The following is a 23,142-nucleotide window of genomic DNA, read 5'->3' as shown; positions in this document are numbered from 1 at the left end:
GGGGTGGGTGGTGCGCGGTATATTTGGCCGATTGCTATATATTCGAGCGACTATCCCCAAGTTCGCCACGATTTTCACGAGCTTTAGCTTTCCCCGTTGTGTTCCCCTGTTCTCTTCTTCTCGCCGCTGCGAGTGTGTGCGCGGTTTGAATAGACAAAAAATGGTGAAAATAAAAGGCGGAAAAAAACAAGAACAACGACAACAAAAAGACTACACCACATGGACAGGAGAGAATGCTTGCTATCTCGCTAACGCGGAGGAAAAATGAATTAGTTGGCTCGGCCACTCGGGAAATAAAGTAGATATTCGAGCCTCAGGTGGGCAATCGCGCGGTTTTCGCGCAGGCTTTTCTCACCACTGCACATTACAGTGCACTCCGAGGTATTACACACTCCGCTCGTATATTTTTCGTTTATTCGTATACGTGTATGTATGAGTGGCTCGAACAGGCACGCGGGCACACACGCACGGGTGGTCGCACACCGAAATACATTTACAAAGCTTCAGAATAGGTATTCACACGTTTTGGGGCTCTCGGAACGAGCTTGAATAACAGAAAACATTCCTCAGCCCAAAGCTGTTTTTTACGATCGGTTCGATCAAATTAATTTTCATTTTCGAAAAGCGATATCCGTTTGTGGAGCGAGCTGTTACAAAAAGTTGGACTCAAAGAACGAGGGAAACCGTTGAACTGATCGAAGTACTCGTCCGACCGATGCGGAGAACAGGAAGAATCGGAAGAATCGAAACACCGCTGAAAATTCATTCTCATTCTATCGAATATGATTGTTCGGAAAAACTTCATTCGTCAGGAATAACGCGCTTACTTTATTCTCTTGTGAATATATATTCAAGTGATAACGAACCGTTCGATGAAACAGCGTGCAAGGAAAGCAAGAGAGAAATCGCGGTGGATGCCTGCTGCATTTTAAACGCTTAAATATGCTATTGAAGTTTGCACAAGTTTGTGTGCGTGTGTGTGTGGGAGTGTTTATTCATCGCGTGTACTTTTGCAAGGAGAGATACAACGGAAGCAGATTTTACAAAGCCTCGGGGATTCTTCGTCGAACAACGCTGCTGATGATCCAGTAAGGAGATTAAGGGGTGGTTGAATCGGGACAGTGGAAAAGCGTTAAAGTCTCGCACTCCTGCCCCTCTTACTCGGCGGTTTATCGTCGCTGAAGAAAACAGAATTTCCGCGAGGCGTTCTTTCAGTCTCGAGGGCACGACGTCCGACCCTCGCCACTTTTCGAGCAGCTCGTTCTTCGTGGAACAAGCGAATTGTTATCCTCGTTAAATGCTGCAACGATTATTCTTGATAGTGTGCGCAAACTCACGCCGATTTTGTCACTTTTGGTCAAGCAATCGAGCGATCTTTTTCCCCGGTGGGGTGTGCAACAGCAGGAAAGAAAGTTTTTCGAGTGACATTTGTCCTGTTCTCATGCTCGTGGAGAATCGGTTTGAAAATTTCGAGAAATCGCGCACCGCTGTCGAAAAATAATTTGCTAAAAATGCTCACCCAGAATCCCCATATTTATATGCGCACGCAAACGCGTACGGAAAAACGAGGCCGAAGGGGTAAAAAAATCGACGCCGCCTCCGAATGGTTTGAAACGAAAATGATGATAAAGTACATATTATCGGATAACGAATGAGCCGAAGGGATCGGAAATTTGGGGGAGCGATATCCCCGAAAGAAATTCATTTCTTCGCCAAGGGCTTAAGGCACGAGCTAACGCATTTCGCAGTCCGGTGTGTGTTACTATAAAAAAGAAACGTGACTTTTCTTATTCCCGGGTAAATCCATTTTCGCAGAGCTGCGTGAGGCGATATCGTATCCCTCACGTAGAGGCCCCAAATTCTCCGAAAACCTAATGTTATATCATACTTATGTAGATGCCCGTTATATATTTGATGAAAGGATGTCGGAAAATCTATCCGCTCTTATTCCTTCCACATCTCTATATTCGCTCGCCTCCCATTCAACCGCGAATGACTTTTCACCTTTGCCATAACTTTCTCCTATCCCCAAAACTGTTCCCATTCGCGAGGAGCATCCCTGAACGTTGAATCACCTTTTTTACATCTATAAATACGATATTTAGCTACGTAAGGAAGAGTATGGTAAATCCGAACGCAGGTTAAGGAAGTTGAGGCTGTACAGTCATTTTTTTACCCAAAAGTGATGACCTGTACCTTTCAAAAGTTAGGCCAGTTTACAGTTTGGCAATGTTGCATACACTTTGAAGAAAAGTTGGGGAAAAAAGGACGAAAAACTGGTGAAAGCTCAGTCAAAAACACGAACAGTGACGATCCTAGCTTCAAAAAACTGCACGGAAAACAGGTTATTATTAATATAATCTCAGCAAATCTCCTAATAAATCTGAAAAAAATTGACATTATTCGGCAAGCCTTGCTCATGTTGCCCAATAAATTTCATATTTTTAGCATCATTTTTAACGGAGATATGACTGAATGTGTCTTGACTTCCATAAGATTACATGTTATTTGGCCCAAATTGTTATTGATTTTTATCAGCAACGATGCTCTTAAACTGTCTGAAAATTTAACTGATTTTTTTTTACACTTCGCTTTATAAGATGCAATCGGTTTAAAAGCGGCGACATCATTTTCATTCTAATGCCTCAACTTCCTTAAATACGGACAGCGCAATATTTTTATATTCCGAAGCAGCCCCCACTTTCACGGACTTGATCTCATATGCGATAGCACTATCGATGTTCAGTGTACTCGCGTTGTTCGAGGCGTGAAGTGATTTATTTTCTTCGAGGTAAGGCGGATCACAAAATTTCGTAAATTTCAATCTAATTTTTGTTGGTCCATTAAATTGATGAAAATAAGGGATAAACGGTTTCAATGTTATTTAAAAAATTAATTTAATATCCTTATTCGACAAAAGAATCATTGACGCAGTTCAAACCTGGGCTTACCCTACTGTATTCTAATTATTAATTAATTTGTGAAATTTCGCAGTTTGGAGGAATTCCGGATGTTCTGCTCCGCCCCCCCATGTCGATTGATTTTTCCAAAATTTCAGTAACTCCGTAAATAGATATGAAAGAAAACACCTACGTATGATATTGAGTGCATAAATATAGCAGTGAACGATGCGAAAACAAAAAAGTTATTTTTGTTTTGAAAAATATGAAAATTCACCATCCGGAGACTGGATTATGTGAATCGAATGTGAAATGTGGGCCCACGAAGTTGCACAAGCGAAAGTACGAGTCGAAAATATGTTTGTGATATGTGTAGCAATTTCCAATGCAATGTAGATTCAGCCCAAGGGCTGCCCGGAATTACCCCGGAGGTTCGGGGTAAATCCCAATTTTACCGATTGTTGTTTTTTGCTTAACATCTGGCAATTTTTTCATCTATTTGTTGAAATTTACATCGGTAATCGTGAACGAGATATCAAAGAATAAAATAGATGGAATTTTTTTTTAAATTTCATCATGTAGTTGGTTATTTAATCGATTTCCTTTGGGCGGTCGGAAATACGCCAATTTTCCCTATACATGGGGCCTTTCATCGTTCGTTCTTTTTCAATTTAACATTTGCCGTAGTTTCCATGTTCTCTCACGATCTCCCCTGCCGTCACTCCTGTGAAACTGCTCTATTTCTGAACCGCCTCATGGATACATTTGCGCAGCCGCACGAAGACTTTTCCAGTCAGTCCGAGGCTCCTCGTCGACGTCAAAATCATATTTCTTCCGATCGTTTTCTTTCTCTTCGCATTGGTCGTGCCGACTTCTCGAGCAATCCGCGCAAACACGGATGCATGCGCGGTGTGTAAAGCCCGGAGATCTCGGAAGCGAACCACCCGCTTCAAACATGCAGGCGGAAATGCATTTTCCCGAATTTCCTTCCGAGCAGCTCCCCGGCGAACCGCATCAAACGATGCGGCGTCACTCCCACGAATTTAAGCAATTGCATTGTTTATCGTCCCGTCTCGTTCCTCCGCCAGGAAGGAAGTAAACAAGAAACGACTTCAAAGACTACTGCGGATTCCAAAAGATCTCGGAAACACGAATCGGTGCGTTGCGATGCGCACAAACGGAATCCCGCGGAGAAACAAATTTCGTCACAGTCTCGTACGAACATATGCGCGTGCACCAGAACCGGCTTGAGTCAAATCGTCAATTGCAATCCCGTTGCTTCGTTGAGATTTCGAAAACAGATGAAAAGCTTGAAAAGCTTGCACACCCGGAGAGCAAACACGAGCCATGGCAAGAGATTCGGTTCAAGTATCAATAAAGACCGAGACTTGATGAAGGAGAGTGGAAGAAACACACAATAGTTTGCAGCAAAGAGATTCCTCGACATATGTGGACATTGATTAAGTTGGGAATCGGTTTTTCGAGACATCAAGATTTGTGCACGAAGAGCCTCTCCGAATGGGCTGTTTTCTCCCACGAATAAAACCACGTACGACGAACTGCGGGACCTGCTGAAAAGGAACGCAACAAACGTTACTTGAAAATTTGTCGAAACTCGTTTGTATTAAAAAAAAAAAAAAAAAACGAAAAAAAAAACAACAACAACGTTAGACGAAACGTGAAAATGCCTTTTTCTCTGCGATGAGGCGTCGACGAAAAAGCCAATCTTGCAACACATCGCTCTAAAACGTAAGAATAAAAGCGACAGGGTTCAGCCCCTGCACTGTGTTCTGACGTCAAAAGTGTTTCATTTCGGATTCATCTCTTTCTTCTTTCTTGCCCGTATTTCTCGTTGAAAAGTCGCGAATCATAGAATACTCTACTTCCGTTCCATGATACAGTTATATGGCTGAGAAACGAGACGAATAAAAGACACTGATGCACGTACGAAGAGCAAGTCCTTGCCGAAGCAATACACGTGAAAACGTTTCAGTATCCCCCGTCCCCCCCCCCCCCCCCCCCCCGCGCGGTGCGCAATGTATACAAAAATGAAATGGGACAATGAGAAATGCTCCAAGGTGAAAAGGAATTTATATATTTCTACTTTCATGCTCGGAAAGTAAGAAATAACCCTACAAAGTTCGCGCAGAGAATATTGCTTCCCCCCCCCCCCCTCCCGCGCTCTTTCCACACGGTTTTCTCTCTCACGCGAGTTCCGCAAATTTGCTCGAGTATTCGATCGGAGAGAAAGTGGCGGAAAAGAGGGTCGTGAATCGCGGTAAATCACGCAGGAAAATCCCTCGGCACTGTACCGACGGTAATACGAAGGAGGGCACCGTGGCTGCTGCTGGGTTCCGGGGAACCCGCGATGAAATCGTTCGACGAGCAGAGTACCGACGTCCGGAAGTTCGCATTTCCCGGTATTTCATGGGCTCTCGCTCATCCCCTTCCTTCCGAATGGCTCCTTCTCTTTTTACTTTCCATCGCTCTATTTATCTCGAAAGCAGGAAGGAGAAATAGTAAAGCTCGTATCGGCTTGTGTCCTGACGCCGATTCTGAGAACCCTCGCGAGGTATTACAACGTCGAGAGATTCCTTCAAGCTCGCATCCTCTGCTTTACTGCTTTCGCTGCTCAAAATAATCATTTTCTTTTGTGAAAGTAAAAAATTTCGGTATCAGACACGCGTACCAGTTGACACGTCCCACGAAAACGAAATTGAAAAATCATACTTTTATGTCGGCCCCGACAGCCGACAGTACGGTTGTTTTACACTTTCTCCCGTTTCCTATTTTCTCACAATTTATTGCTGTACTTTTGAAAAACGTACTCCACCTTGGCGCAGCTCAAAGAGCAGCGATCGAATGTACGAAATCCGAAGTCATTCTTCCATACCTTTTGATATCGTCCTTTCGGTTTCCTCCGTATTCATAAACCTCTTGTTCCATACCGGAGGAACTTCTTATTCGGATATTCCATAAGGTGTGTGTCCTTCGAGTTGATCCCCAAGTCTTGCATGCAGATCTCTCGACTCCCCGGTGAATTTACATGGGAATTTGACATATATATTGAAGGAAGGATCCCCGCGAGAGGAGGTCGGGAGACTCAGCTACGTGTTCCATTTTCCTCCGAGGCTGCGTTTTCTTTCATTTGAATTTTGGCGAAAACGTTTCCTGCCTCGAGAAAACAAAAGAAAACATTTTTTGCCACGGTGAGAGAGACGAAGGGAGCTGAAAGGAGGCGCGCACAGATCTCCGGGGAAGGAAACGGGCAGCGGGGGGATCGGAGGACGAGTATTTGCCATATATAGCTCATGCAAGATCCTTCATGAATAATTCCGCGAGCCTCGTTGCTTCCTGAGAACGTAGCGGCATATCCGGCCGTGAAATCTAACGAGGACTTGGCGGCTACGCAAACATGTATATCGATTGGTTAACTGGCAAAAGGTCGTAACCCTCGTTACTTCGAGTGTCCTTGGGACGCGCGAGTTACGCCGTTGTAAGAGCATCGCTCCTCTGGCGCTCTCCTAATATGCGAGCTATTGTGAGTAAAGCGAAGACCATCGCGCCAACAGCGCACTTTGCGGGTACAACGTCTATCCGGCGAATCCTGCTCCTTCTCATTGGCTCCGAGTCCTAGAGAATTTGCACGGCATTCGAATCATCGAGGGCGTAAAACCGAGACGATTGAACTCCTGATCCACAGAGCCCGAGCCCTTTCATTTGCGAAGCATCTTCACGTTCGCGCCTTCATAACCTCGGACCTTCCCGCATACTCCATATATCATATCCCATCAAAGTTTATTCGCTGACCCTTTCGCCACAAGGGAGCCTTCCGAGTTTCACCGTCATCACGAAGCCAACGATCATTTTTATTTTATTATGGAACATCAGCATGTTTTTACACGGAATTTTCTCTCACGACGAATTTTATGTTCATTCTTCGACTGAATTTTCGTGAAAATCGAATAGCTTTCCATCGACCTTGAAACCGCGGTACTTCGGTCGTTAAGGTAGTTCTGTACTTTTGTTGAAATCTTAAGAATCAGCTGAAATTTAAATACGGTGCAACTGTCAAAATTTCGGATCGATTTACCATCCAGTTTTTGAGACATTCTGAATAACGCTTTGTTTACATTTTTTGATTACCGACGCTAAACGGATCTTGCGACTTAAAAATCAAACGAGTCGTATATTCAGTACTGTTGTGGGATTAACATATTTAAAAAATGGGAATCTTGGACCTTATCCAGTTTCGGAGATATCGACTGATGAACTGCGTTGCGGCGATAGGCGCGATACGAAACAACATGAAAGCTTTTTTCTCAAATGTTTGACCAGCACGTTTCTCGATTAACCAATTGCACACTTTTCAACTTCTTTCGCGACGAACGAATAAGATTTCGGGAAACACTGACATTTTGACGCTCGACGCTGTAGTGATACTGGAGAATGGCGTTGTTGCCAGCACGATTACAGCGCCACTTTCTATGAGTGTAAGAAATCCATTAGTCCATAAAACGTGATTGACTAGGAGAGCCGACAAAACCGTGTAGCCGGCAGCACTGTTTAAGCACTGGGTTTCATCCACAGCTCAAACTTTTGCTCCGTACGTGCGTAGGTACAGACCTTAAAAAATCTTCGAGAGAGCCTTATTTTTTACCGGATACGATAATCCAGACGGCCCGTCGCCCATGTGACGATAATACAGCCATGACTAGTTACAACTCGAGTGCAGGCCCTCGAAACACGCTAAATGCATGGGATGCGAAAAACAAGCATTGATTATTCATGGAAGACGAATGGTCGATTGTTATTTGTCGCGTCGATTCAATGAGCGGGAAGCGTGTAAAAAACGATGCTCCTCGAGACGGAAGAAACGCTGATCGTCCTCTCCACACCTGCAACTTCTCGTGATTTTTAAATATTCAGGACGCGCGCATATATGTGCAACGTATACATACACATGTATATATCGGAACTGAAGCAAGAGACACGAACGTCACGTGTCCACAGAGAGCACGACCTGGGACATCGTGGACGGCAACATCACCAGCACTTTTGCTACGTGATTTGAATGCCAGAAGGAGCGCGAGACTCGTTTGTAGCGACTTTCCTCAGCAGGCCGAACGAATATACCCGTAGCCTCCGGAACACTCGAAATATATGTTCTCATATATGTATATGTAGAAACCACCCTTGGGATTAGTGCTCATGTACAGGAGACCCGATCCCGAAGGAGTGCGATCCTTCAACCCGCCTCATCTTCTCACTCAACGACAGGACACATCGTGATCGAATCCGAGCTCAGAATTAATTTTATCGATTCAAAATTCCTTGTAAGAGGTTAGAGGGAATACGAGGAGTTTAACCCTTAGTGTGCACACCTTCACAGCTAGACATTTCGTGCACATGGGGTCACTTTGACCCCAGATCATTTTTGACATCGAATATCTCGGTAACTATGCGCTTTTCGGAATAAAAGGTTTAGTCACTTTTTGCAGCGAATTGATCCAACTTTAAGGCTGCAAGGTCGGATTTCCAAAAAAAACCTTTTTTCATTGTTCAAAAACGTGCTCAAAGTTGATAGTGCGCGTAAAAAGCACTTTTTCGGTTAAATCTCTCGTAAAAAATTAAATTTTGAGTTTTTAAAAAAATCCTTATAGAGTTTTGCAGACAAGGGTCCATGCTTTAAGGGAAAAATAGTCCACTTTGCAACCGTTCCAAAAAGTGTATTTATTTTGAAGTATGAAGTTGGCTATGCTCCCTACTTTTAGAGAGGGAATAACGATTTCTTAATATTGGGGGTTTTACTTATGAGATGTTCATCTGTGAATGCTATTCATGTGAGAAAAAAATTTTGGGGTCAACCTGACCCCAAATGCACACTAAGGGTTAAAAAAGGGACGAAAACGTCGTGGTGGAACGAAGCGGGGATCAGAGTCATTGGATTTGGGAAAAAAATATTCGAATATGGTGCGACGGCCTCCCAGTTTGTCATCAATCGGAAAATTCGTATTATGAAAATATGTCGGAAGGATTTTCGCAATGATCGATTTCGGTAGGAAATGATTTTTGAAAATTTAATAAATTTGTAACGCGAGCCACCGCAGATATATTCGTCAAAACATTGGCGAAGGAAAGTTTCTGTTTGTTCGTGGCACTTGGTTCGTCGTAGAAGTTATCGCGACAACGTAATAATGGAGCGGAGCGTGAACGCGGGAAAAACTTGAGTGTCTGTTTCTCGATTGAAAATGGTGAAGCGTTATAGCGTATATGCTTAATGACATTGTGTAGTTGAAAGACAAAGGTGCAGAGAGAAAGAGCTGGATGATGGGAGAAGCCTGAAACGTTGCTTTCCGTCTTTCTATTTCTCTCGGAATTACGTAGCTCTGAATCCTCAAGAGGTTGAGACTTTTCACGAGGCACGGAACAGCTGTGGCTCTTGAAGAGGCTTTCAAATCAGTTATTCCGTCTCTCAAGATACACCCAAGCGTATACAGTCGAAATCCAGGCTAAACAGGAAGAGCGATGGAAAAGCAGGACGAAAAATGAAGGTCCGCAACTTCTCGATGAAAAAGAAAGGTGAACATGGAAACCAGGGCAAACAGAGCGAGAGAAAAGACGAGGAAAATGCATCTATAGATATACACACGCATTTGTGGATCTATACGAGTGTAGGCTCGACAAAAAGACGCCCTCGCTTCCTCCCCAGAGAATCTGTCCCCTTCTCGTGCCCTGGTTTCCACCGTACCCCTCATTCGCTCCTTCGATTCCTTTTCCTTGCCCTCTGCTATCGTATGAAAAATATATACCAAAGTAGATGTATACACGGATGAAAAATATGCCTCTGCCAGGGCGAGTCTAAACTCCCTAATGGCCTCGAAGCCAGGTCGTGTCGTTTCCCCCCGACAATCCTATTTTTCATGATAATAATAATGACAATAACGATTCTCAGCGTTATTATGGAAATCTTTCTCTAACACCGTTTGTGTCAGAAGTTTTTTCTCGCGTGTGCTGAATGAAATTCAACGGTTCGCACCTCCCTCAAGTTTTCCAAGCAACTCGATAATTGACGTTTTCGTATTAACAGTACACGTTCAACTTCCCATCGACTCGTGAGAGACTCTGACATTTTCGTCGGATTCTCGACGCATCTACAATTTACCAAAGTTATAAAAATAATGGTGCTCTAAGAACGTGAAATTTGATAGATTGATAACAAGGCCGAGAGGGGACATTCACCTGGTGGAGCAGCAGGAGGATTCACGACGCGGTATACGCAAACCGAAAACTCTGCCATTCCTCTTTTCCTTTCAGCGATAGAATATCGCCGACAATGCAAACCGCGTTAAACCGCATATACGGGTATACAGTACGTACGAAATGCACGTACAGAATACACAACAAAGTTTGTCCTCGCTGCACTATTAATTGGCCTCATTACCGAAGCTCCTGTTTATTCTAATAATATGAGAAGCAACGAAGTAAAACTGCGAATTCAACATCGCGGAGGAAAATATATACTTGCAGGAGTCCGCGCGCTCGGTGCGGCACGAAAGCTGGTGATAGCGAGACGAGAAAAGCCGTGAATTTGCGGTTTTCGGGTGGAAATCCCGGAATCGAAACGATACTGTGCTCCCTTTCGGAGTGAGGAAGCTGAAAATCTTCTCTCTCTCCCTTCCACCGTTTCATTCGCTCCATCCAAGCCTTTCTCCTGCTCTTTCTTTCTCCCTCCCTCGCTCTCGCTGTCCTACTTGTACACCGGAAAATACGCTCATCAGAAGCAAGAGAAATTCGAGACGAGGAGCTGTACACAGAGGAGGAAAACATGCGCCGCAATCTCCGGTGCAAGAGACGTGTTATTCCGAGTGAACGAGAAATTCGCGGGCTCGGTGTGCCGTCGAGCTGATTCGTACACCACCTTTTCCGGCGCACGAGCACCTATATACACGTGTATGTATAAATGAATGGACCAGCGCGAGGGTGTCTGCAAGAGATTTCGCGTAATTCGATGTTTTGCGCTGCGGCAACTCGCCGTTCCGCATATTCCAGCCTCACCGCTCTTCGGGTCCCCACTCTCGGCTCCGCGTTATCTTTCTCTGTCTCTCTTCATTTCGCTGGTCGCTTTGTGAGACCAGCAAGCGTAGATTCTGGGCAGCAACGATCCCCGAGCATCCTCGCAAAAATACACCCTCGGCAACTTATTACCGAGCTCCCCGAGGGGGACGCTTGAGCCAGCCGCCGAATCTCGACACGAGATAACGGTGAAGACAAAAACGATTTAACCTCGGTGAAGAATGTTCAATGATTACTTATTAATACTCTCATTTGAGGGGGGAAAAAACTACGAAACTTCGAGAAATTAATTTGGCGACGCCGCTTTGACTAAAAGTTTCAACAAAAGATCGAACACGTTCGAGATTGTGTCGAATATAGTGGCAGCAATTGACGACAATAGACTTGGCAAGCGTTAATTTCGAGTTCTACACTCTCAACCACATCTCGCTCATAGTTTCGAAAGCCTGAAAACTTTCGACTCTTATCCCATTGAACTTCGCAAAGTCTCCTATTCCAGTTTCATTAACGCTTCCACCTGCAATAGTATTTAACGGTGTACTCGGAGCGTCCTATATCTCCCTTCGAGAGCTTTAACCGTTTTAGATCTTCTGCTGAAAAATAAAAGTTATTTACGACAAGGTAGCCCAGCTACGCGATCGGTTTCGACCTACTTTATCGAAGAAATAACTCAGCCAAATTTAGCAGTAATTCTCATTCCATTATTGGGATAAAAACTCGATACTTGGGAACAAAGTGCTGAAGTATTCTCCCTCGCAGTGTTTACATTTTTACATTTTGCTTGACATGCTTTCGATCGCTTCATCTGTATTTATTAATACAGTTGAAGGTTCGATTGACGTATGCGTCTACAGCCATCGCCGCGTGTCGCTTTGACCCATTTTTCTGTCGATGATTCGAGAAATTTTATCTCATTCTGTGGATGCGAATGCGCGCAAAATCACTAATAAACGATACGACAGAAAAAGTGTGTCGAGAACTGCTTTTCCCCTTCGTTCTCGTAATATCGTAAATAAATAGTCTGTTTTCGAATGTATAATATTAGTGAAACCACGAGCTTTTGAAATTTGGGATCATGGGGGGAAAAAATCGGACCGATGCCCAGTGAAAAATTGTAATAAAAAGAGGATGGACGCCCACCACAAAAAACTTTTCACGTCCGTCAGATATTCTCAATGCGATTGCATAAACCGAGTAAAATGGGAAGCTCAAAGCTCTGCGGTAATGAGGACGACTGGTGTCGGCGTCGTTTCATTAGCAAAAAGGGACAGGCGGGAGGATAAAAGGTGAGGAAAGAGGAGAGAAAAAAGAACGGTGGAAAATCCAATGTTCGTAAAATTAGATTGTGCGCGTCGCGAGGAGCGTATATCAACGATATCCAAGGCACGCGGGAGGGATGGAGCAAGTGATGCATCGGTGAGGAACATGGGATTTTTCTGCTCCGCTGTCTCTCCGACGTTCTGGTGTATCGGGGCTGCCTCCGCGACCATATCATTTGACGTGAGCTCGTTTCGCGAGCGGCATGAAGCAAGAAAAAACGTTTCTGTACGCGCGTGCTTGTATATACGAAATACATTTTATAATATCAGAGGTGTCCATCATGGAAATGAAAAAAGGCTCTGAATAACGACGAAGGATGGGGACAAAATAATTCGAAAAAATACACCGCCGTGTGCAGTGTCGGAAGCTGGACGAGTTCACATTAACCGAAATATTCGAAATCATCTGCAAAATGTTTAGCTCTAAAATTTGCATGCACGCGTGAAATAAAGCCTGCTTCCTCCGTTTCAAACTTTCGATTCCATCGCGACAAAACAAGGATCGGCTTATCATATTTTTTTCAATATTTCATCACAAGTAGGATTTGAAACGGTTTATTTTAGAGGGAATAACGATGACGCGAAAAGCGAATGCGAGCTCTCCACGATCGGAGAATAACCCTCTTTCCATTATTTTTTGCCAGCAATTTTTTCATACTTTTCGCGTTGAAAATTCACCGAAATTATTTCACGCGTCAGCGTATCTCTTCGCATCAGTTTCCTATTATCGTCGAAAGCCAACTGCGCGAGATTACAGAAAAATAGAATAATATTTAAAACGCACACTTTCGAAAGGTCGAACGATATTCTCGTGCGACTCGCGTCTGCAACAACGAGAATGATGAGCTCCGAGAAATAAAAAACACAAAACCCCCACGTCACGAGGAACTCAGCGAGAATTTCAATATTTGTGGAAACGTCGATGGGCCTTCGTACACATCTGATTCACGATAAATCTGCACAAGAGAGAATAATCAAGAGAAATGTATCCATAATGTGCAGATAACGGAATTTATATCGTACGTAGATACGCGTATGCGGAAATACATGCGCGTAGTAATAACTGAGAGCCGGGATCGTCTGTTCCATATACAGCGAGCAGCGGAGCACTCCGCTCTTGATTACTTAATTAACTTCGACGGGTGGCTCTGGTGTCTTTGCAGGATTTGATGGACGAGCCATTAACGAATGAGCAGGCAGTGAGCTCTCTACGCGGCGGCGCCTATACGTGCTCGGCTCCATCAGTATTGTGGGAAAATTGCGTTAAGGGGGAAACACATGGGAATATCGGTGCTCCTATTCATAAAATATACGATGGTCTTCCGTTCTCGTTTGACGGATTAAAATTGCGAAAAATGTTCTTAGCTCGAAAGTTTTTTCACGCAGCTAGCGCCGATAGGTGGCTGGGATAAGAAACTCAACGCGGATCTCGCGACGTTGATGGTTCTTGGTGAATTTATATTTTTTTCTCATTTCAGATACAAAGTGGAAGTTGCCGGTAAAAGTCTTCCCGTCCTCACGAATCTCGACAAGGGACGATACGGGGTTTTGGTCTTTGAGAATTTGAACAAGTACCTGCAAATGGACAAATGGAACAGGGAACTCCTGGACAAATACTGTCGCGAATATTCCGTCGGAATCGTCGGCTTCGCACCCCCCGGTGAAGAGAGCCTCGTCGGGGCACAGCTCAAAGGCTTTCCACTTTTCATACACACGAATCTTAGGCTCAAAGTGAGTTTCGCTGCCAACGTTCTTCCTCTAACGCGCATCCCGATAATTCCTGGATTCTTATCTTTCCCGTTGTCAGGACGCACAGCTCAACGCAGCATCGCCCATCCTCAGGCTCACAAGGTCCGGGGAAACTGCTTGGGGACCCTTGCCCGGTGGCGATTGGACCATTTTCCAGACTAATCACAGCACGTACGAGCCTCTCGCGTGGGCGCACAGGGATAGTCTCGATTATCCAACGAACAAAAGTCCCCTGGCAACTGTCATACAGGTATATTCACGTTTCGTCAATTTTTCGAAGATTTATATCGAGTTTGTGAATTTTGTGAAATTTCAGGAAAAAAGGAAAGCATTTTGAATCTTTCGTCGAAAGAATTTTCTCGTCATTTTTTCCCGGTATATCAAAGTGGAGCTGCGCCGGAAATTTTTATCTCCGCAGATCTCCTGTTTCCACGAGCCAATTTATTTTCGAGAGCATATCAAATTCCGCGTATTTTAATAATTTTTTTTATTTTCATAACCACTCAAATATCTCGCGAATATACCACTTTGAATATTGAAAAAAGTTCTATTGTTGAAGACTGATTTGGAATTCTCGCATGTCCAGATGCACAATTTAATTTGACCGGATCCATTCGATCGATTTTTTCCTATCAATACGAATGAAAATTGAGAAATTATTCGATTCAATTAACGAGCTTTTTCATCAATGCATTATTGTTTTCTTTCGATTTCGATGGAAATAAAACTGAACAAATCTGCCACTATAATTCTGCGCTATTCGAGATCGCACACTCAGAAGTGCATTATTGTTCGTCATCCGATACCAAACAATCATTCGTGTGAATTTGCAGTACACCATCAAAGCCATTCGGAATAAAGACTTTGAGAGCATTCGAATCGGAAAAAAACCTGGTGGCTCTCCAGCCAGAAACAAAGAATGCACGGACGTGCATACGCAGACATTTTTTCAATCAATCTGTTCCAGAAGAGTTATCGGGATGAATGGGTTAAATTGGAACGTCAACTTTGCTCCGCGAAATAATATTTCTTTACTCGAATTATCCTGAAATAGCCTGCTGTCTGCTGGTTTATTTGTGGGGAAACGAGTTTCTCAATTGCTCATACGGATCAGGCCAATGTCATCGATTGTCAGAGTCCTGAAAAGTTCGTCCCGTTCGTGCGAGCCCACGACAGTCCCTGACGAGCAAAAAAATTCCTCTCATTTTTCAGAAATTTACTAAAACCGAGTAATTAGCCTCGTTTCCTTCCCAAGACTCGTTTTAGGTTCTCAGAAATAAAACGAAACTTCATTATTGCTGCTTGACAAGAAGGAAATTCGTCGTGTCTCAACGAAGCAACCTCCGGAATCATTGACTCTACCTTTGAGGCACATTCCTGTAGAAGAGTATTGAAACCATTCCCGTCTGTGGCTACGCAGTAGTAAAACAGTTCGTGGTACTGTATTTCGTTGCTTTTACGATTGTTGAAGAATTCGAGATTGCAAGATTCTTAGATTCGAATCGTAAAGTGCGGAGCAACGTCTCAAAATATACGTTGCTTTCGTTTCTCTCGTTGCCTCATCTCTTTTCGCGGACTTTTTATTCGAAAGCGTGCGACGACGAGAAGTGGCCCTGGAGCGGAATTTTCTCAGGGGCGAGTAAAGCCGTTGTAACAACAATTTCTCCGTACAAATTCTCCCCGAAGCTCCAGAAATCTGATGCCCCGCGATTGCAAAAGTCATGCTACGAAATGAATCGAAGCTCCGATCTTTCCTCATTTCAACGTGGTTCCGTTGTGATATAAAATGACTTTTTGGTCAACGAAGCATTCCCTGGACCAACGGCGCCGGATTGTCATAACCTTCTCGTTGGAATGACTTCGCCATAAATTCATTTGTTTCCTCAATTTTCCGTTTAATTTATACTTCATTTCGAGGATTTGTAGTAAAGCTCGTTAATTATCTGCTGGAAGGATGATTCCAGCATACAGTGGTGGTTACAAAATTTGATTTACCAATCGCATGCATAATGCATTTCAATAATCCAGTTTTCCATTTGTGCGTCGAATGATAATCAGTCATGCCTCGATAAAACAAAAATTCGACCGAGTTTATGAATAAATCGAAAAAATTCATTCGATATGCGAGTTGGACGAAACATTTGGTCCCAATTATTCGCGTCTGTGGCTCGTCCGTTGCGTTGAAAAAGTGGATCGCGCGAGTGTGATTCGTCGGTTGAAATGATAGTGTGACGACAAATTAGCATAAACCGCGAGTATTTTTGGGCTGGTTGGAACACGATTAATCGCGATTAATCGCGTCGTTCCATCGCCCGGCGTACATCGGCTGCGCGACGTTTTACTTGTTTGTTTATTTGTTTTTTTATATCCTCGACTAGTTTGAGCTTTGTCGTACGAAAAGATCGATAAGAGTGCAACGGGATAAATTGTTGCTCGAATACTATGTGTGTATATGGATGTACGATGGGATGACGCGAGGAAAAAGAGGATCAGGAAATCGGAGAGGAATGATGTACGCGTTGTTTCGAAGGCAACAGAGAGCAGCATGTATTTTTGTTGACGATCGCGTTTTATTCGTTCTTTGTGCCGGTTGTGAGGCATGCGGAACGATAATACAGTTTGTCTCGTACGTACGAATGATTGGAGAGGATGGATGAAAAACAAATAGTCGATGGAACAGTTGGCGCGGGCGCGTAGCTATACATATTAATATGGAGAAGAACGATGAGCTCATCGGCAAAGAGGAAGAGAGAGAGAGAGAGACAGGAGAAAACAAGGGAGATACGGAGGAAGAGAATAGCGGCCGCATTGCTCATTAATCCAATCAACCTGGTGGCTGATTGGCTCCTGTTTTAATTACCTCTTGAATCGTCGGCACGATCCACGAAGGGGGTTCGCAGCGAACCAGCCAGCCAGCCAGCCAGCAGGGAGTCAGAAAAGCTCCGTCCGGCAGCGCGGCGCATCGCTCCACACCTGTGTGAGCACGTAATGAGGTTATCAACGAGATTATTATTATTATTATTATTGTTTACTGCTAACAAGCTCACTTCGAGGGATGTGCACCGCTGCCATTCGCGTCGGAAAATTGGCGAGAAAGCACACTCGCAAATTCGACGCCGCGAGCCCAAACGATCCGGAAGGGAAGAAGCCCTCGTCGCGAGGGGGATCATGAGAAGCGTTAGGAAAAAGGAGAGCGCAGAAAAGAGGGCTCCGGAGGTAAAGGCGATGGGAGCTGAGCGACCGATGCAATTATAGCGAATCGCCAAAGCGTACTCTGCTTTCCCTCAGCCTCTACGCAGCCCCGTCCATCCAGCCTCCCCGCAACCTCCCCTCGCTTTTTATTCTTTATCTCATCCTATCCATACTCCTGTCATAATTTACATGCAGACTCTCGTGAGACATGAGCGAGCCCCGGAACGAGATACTCCGAATAAAATTACGCGGCGACCTGCCCCAAGTATTTTCATTTTTAATTGGATTTCTTTCTCGCTATCCTACTTTTTTATTATTCGTTGTAAAACATCGCGTTTGCGATACCTATTCTTATCGGATTAGCCGGCTTTTTTGTTCTTATTTACTCACGCCCTTGATGCGATAATTGGACGATTTTTCTACGACCGCTCTTCGTACTCTCCCTTTTTATTATTGACGAAACATCACCCAGGAAAATAAAACATTAGCACGATCGATCACCAGCGTGTTTTTAGGACTTTCGGAGATTAATTTGTTTTTCGATTTAATAAACTTCGTACCCCTGAAATTCACTTGCCTGAGGGACGAACTTCAATTTAATGAAAATCATAAAATCTCAATGTAAATTTAGTTTTTAAGAATTCAGCGAGCTCTCTCATCGCTCGAGGCAACCCGAGTTACTATTTTTAAAGGTGCTGCGGATCGTTCTATTTTAATTTAAGGATCACGGAAGGTACGATGGAATTCAAAGGGTGCTGTTCGGCGGTGGGCTACGATTCTGGCTCCACAAGCTGCTCCTTCTCGACTCGCTGTCCTATCTCTCCCACGGACAGCTCAGTCTCAGCCTGAATCGTATGATACTGGTAGACGTGGACGACATATTTGTGGGCGAAAAGGGAACGAGGCTGAAAAAGGACGACGTTCTGGCACTTTTGGCAACCCAACAGAGAATACAGGCTCTCGTGCCAGGCTTCAAATTCAATTTGGGGTTTTCCGGGAAGTATTTCCATCACGGGACCTCGGAGGAGAATTGGGGGGACGACATGCTGCTCGAGAACGTCGACAGGCACGAAATTACTCACATATTATTCGTTCTTGTACTTAATGATTATTAAACCCATTCGAAATACTGCAATTTCCTGCTCGGGGATGACTCTGCATATATCTTCCTAAGCAAACACTCCGGTAGCTCGAAATTTCGTTCTGAAAAAGAAAAAGATTGTTGGAATTTTGAAGCTCCCGGAGAATTTCATTAATTTTCGTTACTTTTTAGATTTACGTGGTTTTCCCACATGTGGAATCACCAACAGCCGCATATCTACGAGAATGTAACACATCTGCAACTGGACATGACGTTGAACAAACAATTCGCGAAAGATCATGGCATTCCGACCGTCAGCGGCTACAGCGTAAGCCCCCATCATTCGGGGGTGTACCCGGTCCACGAGGGCCTGTACGAGGCGTGGAAAAAAGTTTGGAACATCAAAGTGACGAGCACGGAGGAATATCCGCATCTGAGGCCAGCTCGACTACGACGGGGATTTATCCATCGTAATATCATGGTAAATAGAGCTCTGATTGGAAAATCTACGAAGCATGGAGGAGAAAATCTCGGAATTTGTTCTGCTAGAAATTTTCATGGGAATTTAGAAGGAGAAATGCTCTGAAATATGAATGGTGAAGGCTCGATTCAGCCTCAGGAGGCAAAAAATGTATTTGTTTCGACCAAATTTAACGGAGGGAACTTGAAATTTTTTCTAATTAGACTGTAAGAATAATTGAAGATGAAAATATTGGTCAAAAGAATCGGTTCATTTGCCGAAGAAGAAGGAGAAGAAGTGCCGATAAAAGTGGGATGACGAAGCACCGTTTTTTTCACTTCAATCATCGAACAATAGCACAAAGTTTCTCCTGCGAACAAAAGAGCCGGGCAGCCTCGAGGAACCTCGTAAAATTAATCGGCCGTTTGAATAACCGTAAAAACTCCATTTTCCTGTCCAATTATGTTCGCCTAATTGAAATTTTTTCTTCCCTTTATTTTTTACTTTTCATTTTACTTTGTTATTATGACTTTCTCGTACTTGTTTCTCGTACAAAGGAAAAGAACATTCGCTTTTTACGATGGGATGAGAAAAATAATTATTCACGATTACACGCTTTTCAGGTCCTGCCAAGACAAACTTGCGGTTTATTCACTCATACCATCTTCATCGAACGCTATCCGGGCGGAAGGGACAAACTCGACGAGTCCATTCAAGGAGGAGAATTGTTTCAAACTATCGTTTATAATCCTGTGAGTAAATCGAACAAACTTTTTAACAAGCAATTTGATTGATGGACCTTTTCACATCCATCGTTAATTTTGCAATTAAAAATAGTTTTTACTCGTTCGTTTTCTTGACAAATTGATCGATTCAATGGATTTTCATCGTACAAATGTGCACAGCACTTTTCAAGGATTATACTCTACTCCGCGTGCCACGTTCACACCTTCAAAAAACACTGATAACGATAATATCATCAAACCGTCAAATGATGGACGAAATTTTTCAACATCGTGCATTTTCAATCAAATCTTTTTTTGTTTGTCAAATGATTCTTTGTATAAATCCACCGAGTAGATTTGCTTCAAATTCATTTCTTTGGAAATCACAACAATTTGTTTATAGAAAAATTTCTCCAATGCATAAATCCATAGCTGCATCCCTAAAACGTTTGAGCTTGAGAACACTCCATGTAGCAAACGTGTGAATAACACTTTAAGTTTAAAAATGAATGACGCTGAAGTTTCCAACGTTGGAGTCCAACGAAATGATCGAAAAAAACTCTCCGATAATTCCAGTAATTCTCCTATTTTGTTCCCTGCCAAATTTGCGATTCGTAGTTTTTCAAGCTGCACCAACGATTCGTAAAATAAATAATTGGTGAATTAAAAACGTTTTTTTCGTTCATTTCGTTGGACTCCAACGTTGGAAACTTCAGCGTCGTTAAAAATGAAACGTGATGGATTACACTCGGTTACGAATTATGGTGTTTCCTTCGGAAATCTTAATGAAAACTTACCACCATAGAAATCTGCATGTACGAATTGATCGTTTTACAAATCTATTGTTTTTTTACATTTTTTTTTGTTTTATTTGTGCATTAAGCTTAGCCTGAGACGATTGTGAAAAAGCCCTCATTTTTTGCTCGTAGAAATGATGGAATTATCAACTCATGAATGATTTCTTTGTAGATCAACATTTTCATGACTCACATGTCGAATTATGGAAACGATCGTTTGGCACTCTACACCTTCGAGTCGGTTATCAAATTTATTCAGTGCTGGACGAATTTGAGACTGTCGAGTGCACCGCCGCTTCAACTTGGCGAGAAATACTTTCAGCTCTACCCGGAAGAAGCCGACCCAGTTTGGGGAGTAAGTGGCCCAAGATTTTGTTGTTTGGATAGAAGCAAAGTTTCCAATCAAAAGTTTCCATCACCGAATTGAAATTTTATTCGACAAGATAAACCATTTTTTTATATCAATGCAAAAATTAACTTCCAATGACGTTTCAGAACCCCTGCGACGATCCACGCCACCAGAAAATTTGGTCTAAAAGCAAAATGTGCGATCAATTACCGAGGTTCCTCGTGATAGGGCCGCAGAAAACTGGCACTACGGCTCTCTACACTTTCTTGTCAATTCATCCAGCGATAAGCAGTAATCTCCCGAGTCCGGATACCTTCGAAGAGATTCAATTTTTTAATGGAAAAAATTACTACAAAGGGCTAGACTGGTAAGACGAAAATTCTTTACTCCAAAGGAAATTTCAGACGATGGTAGAAGAATTATTATTTTCGAAAATCACTCTCGAGATCAAGAGACTCAAGACAATTCCAGATTTTTCAAGTTCATTGTCGCCACGATTTCAATCTTTCTGTGGATACAATCAAATTCACTCGTTGAATAGAAAAACTATTTCGGTTACCAGTCAATCAATGATTATTTGCTTTCAGTTGTGCAACACAAATAAATTTATCAAAATTTCCATTGAAAAATTTACAGTCAAGTTACCATTGCCTTGAACTCTCAAGATTCCCCGAATTCGATGCTGAATTTTGAGGCATTTTCGAACGAAGAAATCGTGGCTGCCGACAACTATGAGTAAAATTCGTAAACTCGTTAAAAAAATTCACAATTTTACGAAAAACTCTCTGAATAATATTTGCAAACTTAACAGTAGAATTATTTTAGTGTAGAATCTCGACGTACCAACGAAAATGAGTAAAAAATTTCTTTCCATTAAATTTTTGTACGCAGAGAGAAAAAAATAGTAAGAATTACAATGCTGCCATGGCATTGGGGTTCTGTATCGCCCATTTTGAAGATTTTTACCAAAAATATTGTAATTTCCAAGTCAATTCTGAATGAAAATTTTTAAATTGCGTATTTTGCTGTGACAAAGGTTTAAACTGTGCTATTTTTTCCTAACACAGTTCACCAAGGAAACGTTGTAAAATTTATGTTGACTCGATGATGAACTACTGTCAAGTAGAATTATTACGCCGTTTTGCTATACTCACTATTGTTTTAACAATTTGAAATTTACAGTTGAACATAGTAAAATTTGAGGAGCTCGAACACAAGCATCGATCATACGCCAAAGTGTTTAGAAATTTACTATGGCAAATAACAGAATTTCATTCGCGATTGTACGATAATGTACCGGTATGCATGCGTACCGATGTATTTATTTTGACATCACTCATAAATTTTCATCGAGTCGCTTCAAAAAAAAAAATTACTATGCATGTTCGTAAGAATTAATAAATATTACCGATACAGAACCCTACTTCTATGGCACCATAGTATTTTTTAGTGAAATTTTCTCTCCGTGTATTAATTAGAGATTTAATTTAGTTTTAAATAATATTTGAATGTAATTTGATTGATCGTGATTCCAGGTACATGGGTTTCTTCCCAGCAGCAAAGAACGAGAGTTCGCGTTACTTGTTTGAAAAATCAGCGACATATTTCGACGGTGAATTGGTGCCGCGACGAGCTCATGCTTTGTTGCCACGAGCAAAATTGATAACGATACTTTTGTCGCCGGCGAGACGAGCTTATTCGTGGTATCAGCATACTCGCGTACACGGTGATCCGGTGGCGAATAATTACACGTTTCATTCGGTGATAACTGCCAGTGACACGGCGCCAAAGCCGTTAAGAGATTTACGAAATCGTTGCCTCAATCCCGGCAAGTATGCTCAACATTTGGAGAGATGGCTTTCGTATTATCCGCCGCAACAACTCCACATTATCGACGGGGAACAATTGCGACAAAATCCGGTCGAAACCCTCCACGAGCTTCAAAGATTTCTCAAAATAACACCAGCTTTCAATTACTCTACTCACTTGAGATACGATCCGAAAAAGGGATTCTTCTGTCAAGTCACCAACGAGGATCGGACCAAGTGTCTTGGTAAAAGCAAAGGGCGACAGTACCCATCGATGGAAGACAGATCTTACAAACTCTTGCAGGTTCGTTATCCTGAATTTACAACGTTTTTTCCAAACACCGAACGAGAAGAAAGACGTCCGTCTACTCTTCAGTTATCAACGACGACGCTGAAGTTTGCAACGTTGGAGTCGATTGATTTTTCAATTTCACGAAGCATCGATGCAGGTTGAAAAACTACGAATTGCCGATTCGACGGGGAACGAAATTGGAGAATTACTGGAATTATTGAAGGGTTTTTTAAAATCATTTCGTTGGACTCCAACGCTGCAAACTTCAGTGTCATTATCAACGTGCCTGCCTTGCGTCCAACTGATTGATCACGTTAATGAATATTCCCTTAAAATCTATTTATGATTCGCCTGTATGGCCTTCGATTGAGAAGGTACTTTGATTTTCGAATGT

At 42.8% G+C, this 23,142-nt stretch overlaps 1 protein-coding gene across 3 annotated transcripts in view; it reads left to right on the top strand.

Moving 5' to 3' along the window:
* sfl (N-deacetylase and N-sulfotransferase sfl) overlaps nucleotides 1-23,142 on the top strand; it is an 86,084-nt gene that overhangs the window by 58,999 nt on the left and 3,943 nt on the right. For all 3 annotated transcript variants that reach the window (XM_043418007.1, XM_043418006.1, XM_043418005.1), the window contains exons 4-11: nucleotides 13,774-14,026; nucleotides 14,103-14,294; nucleotides 17,959-18,302; nucleotides 18,510-18,798; nucleotides 19,401-19,529; nucleotides 20,472-20,654; nucleotides 20,795-21,015; nucleotides 22,184-22,760. In XM_043418007.1, coding sequence (XP_043273942.1) covers nucleotides 13,774-14,026; nucleotides 14,103-14,294; nucleotides 17,959-18,302; nucleotides 18,510-18,798; nucleotides 19,401-19,529; nucleotides 20,472-20,654; nucleotides 20,795-21,015; nucleotides 22,184-22,760 — 2,188 coding nt within the window. The remainder of the gene's footprint in view (nucleotides 1-13,773; nucleotides 14,027-14,102; nucleotides 14,295-17,958; nucleotides 18,303-18,509; nucleotides 18,799-19,400; nucleotides 19,530-20,471; nucleotides 20,655-20,794; nucleotides 21,016-22,183; nucleotides 22,761-23,142) is intronic.

Source organism: Venturia canescens, chromosome 4 (assembly GCF_019457755.1).
Source record: "Venturia canescens isolate UGA chromosome 4, ASM1945775v1, whole genome shotgun sequence".
In the NCBI taxonomy this organism is placed as follows: Eukaryota; Metazoa; Arthropoda; class Insecta; order Hymenoptera; family Ichneumonidae; genus Venturia; species Venturia canescens.
This window is presented reverse-complemented; position numbering and strand designations above follow the sequence as displayed.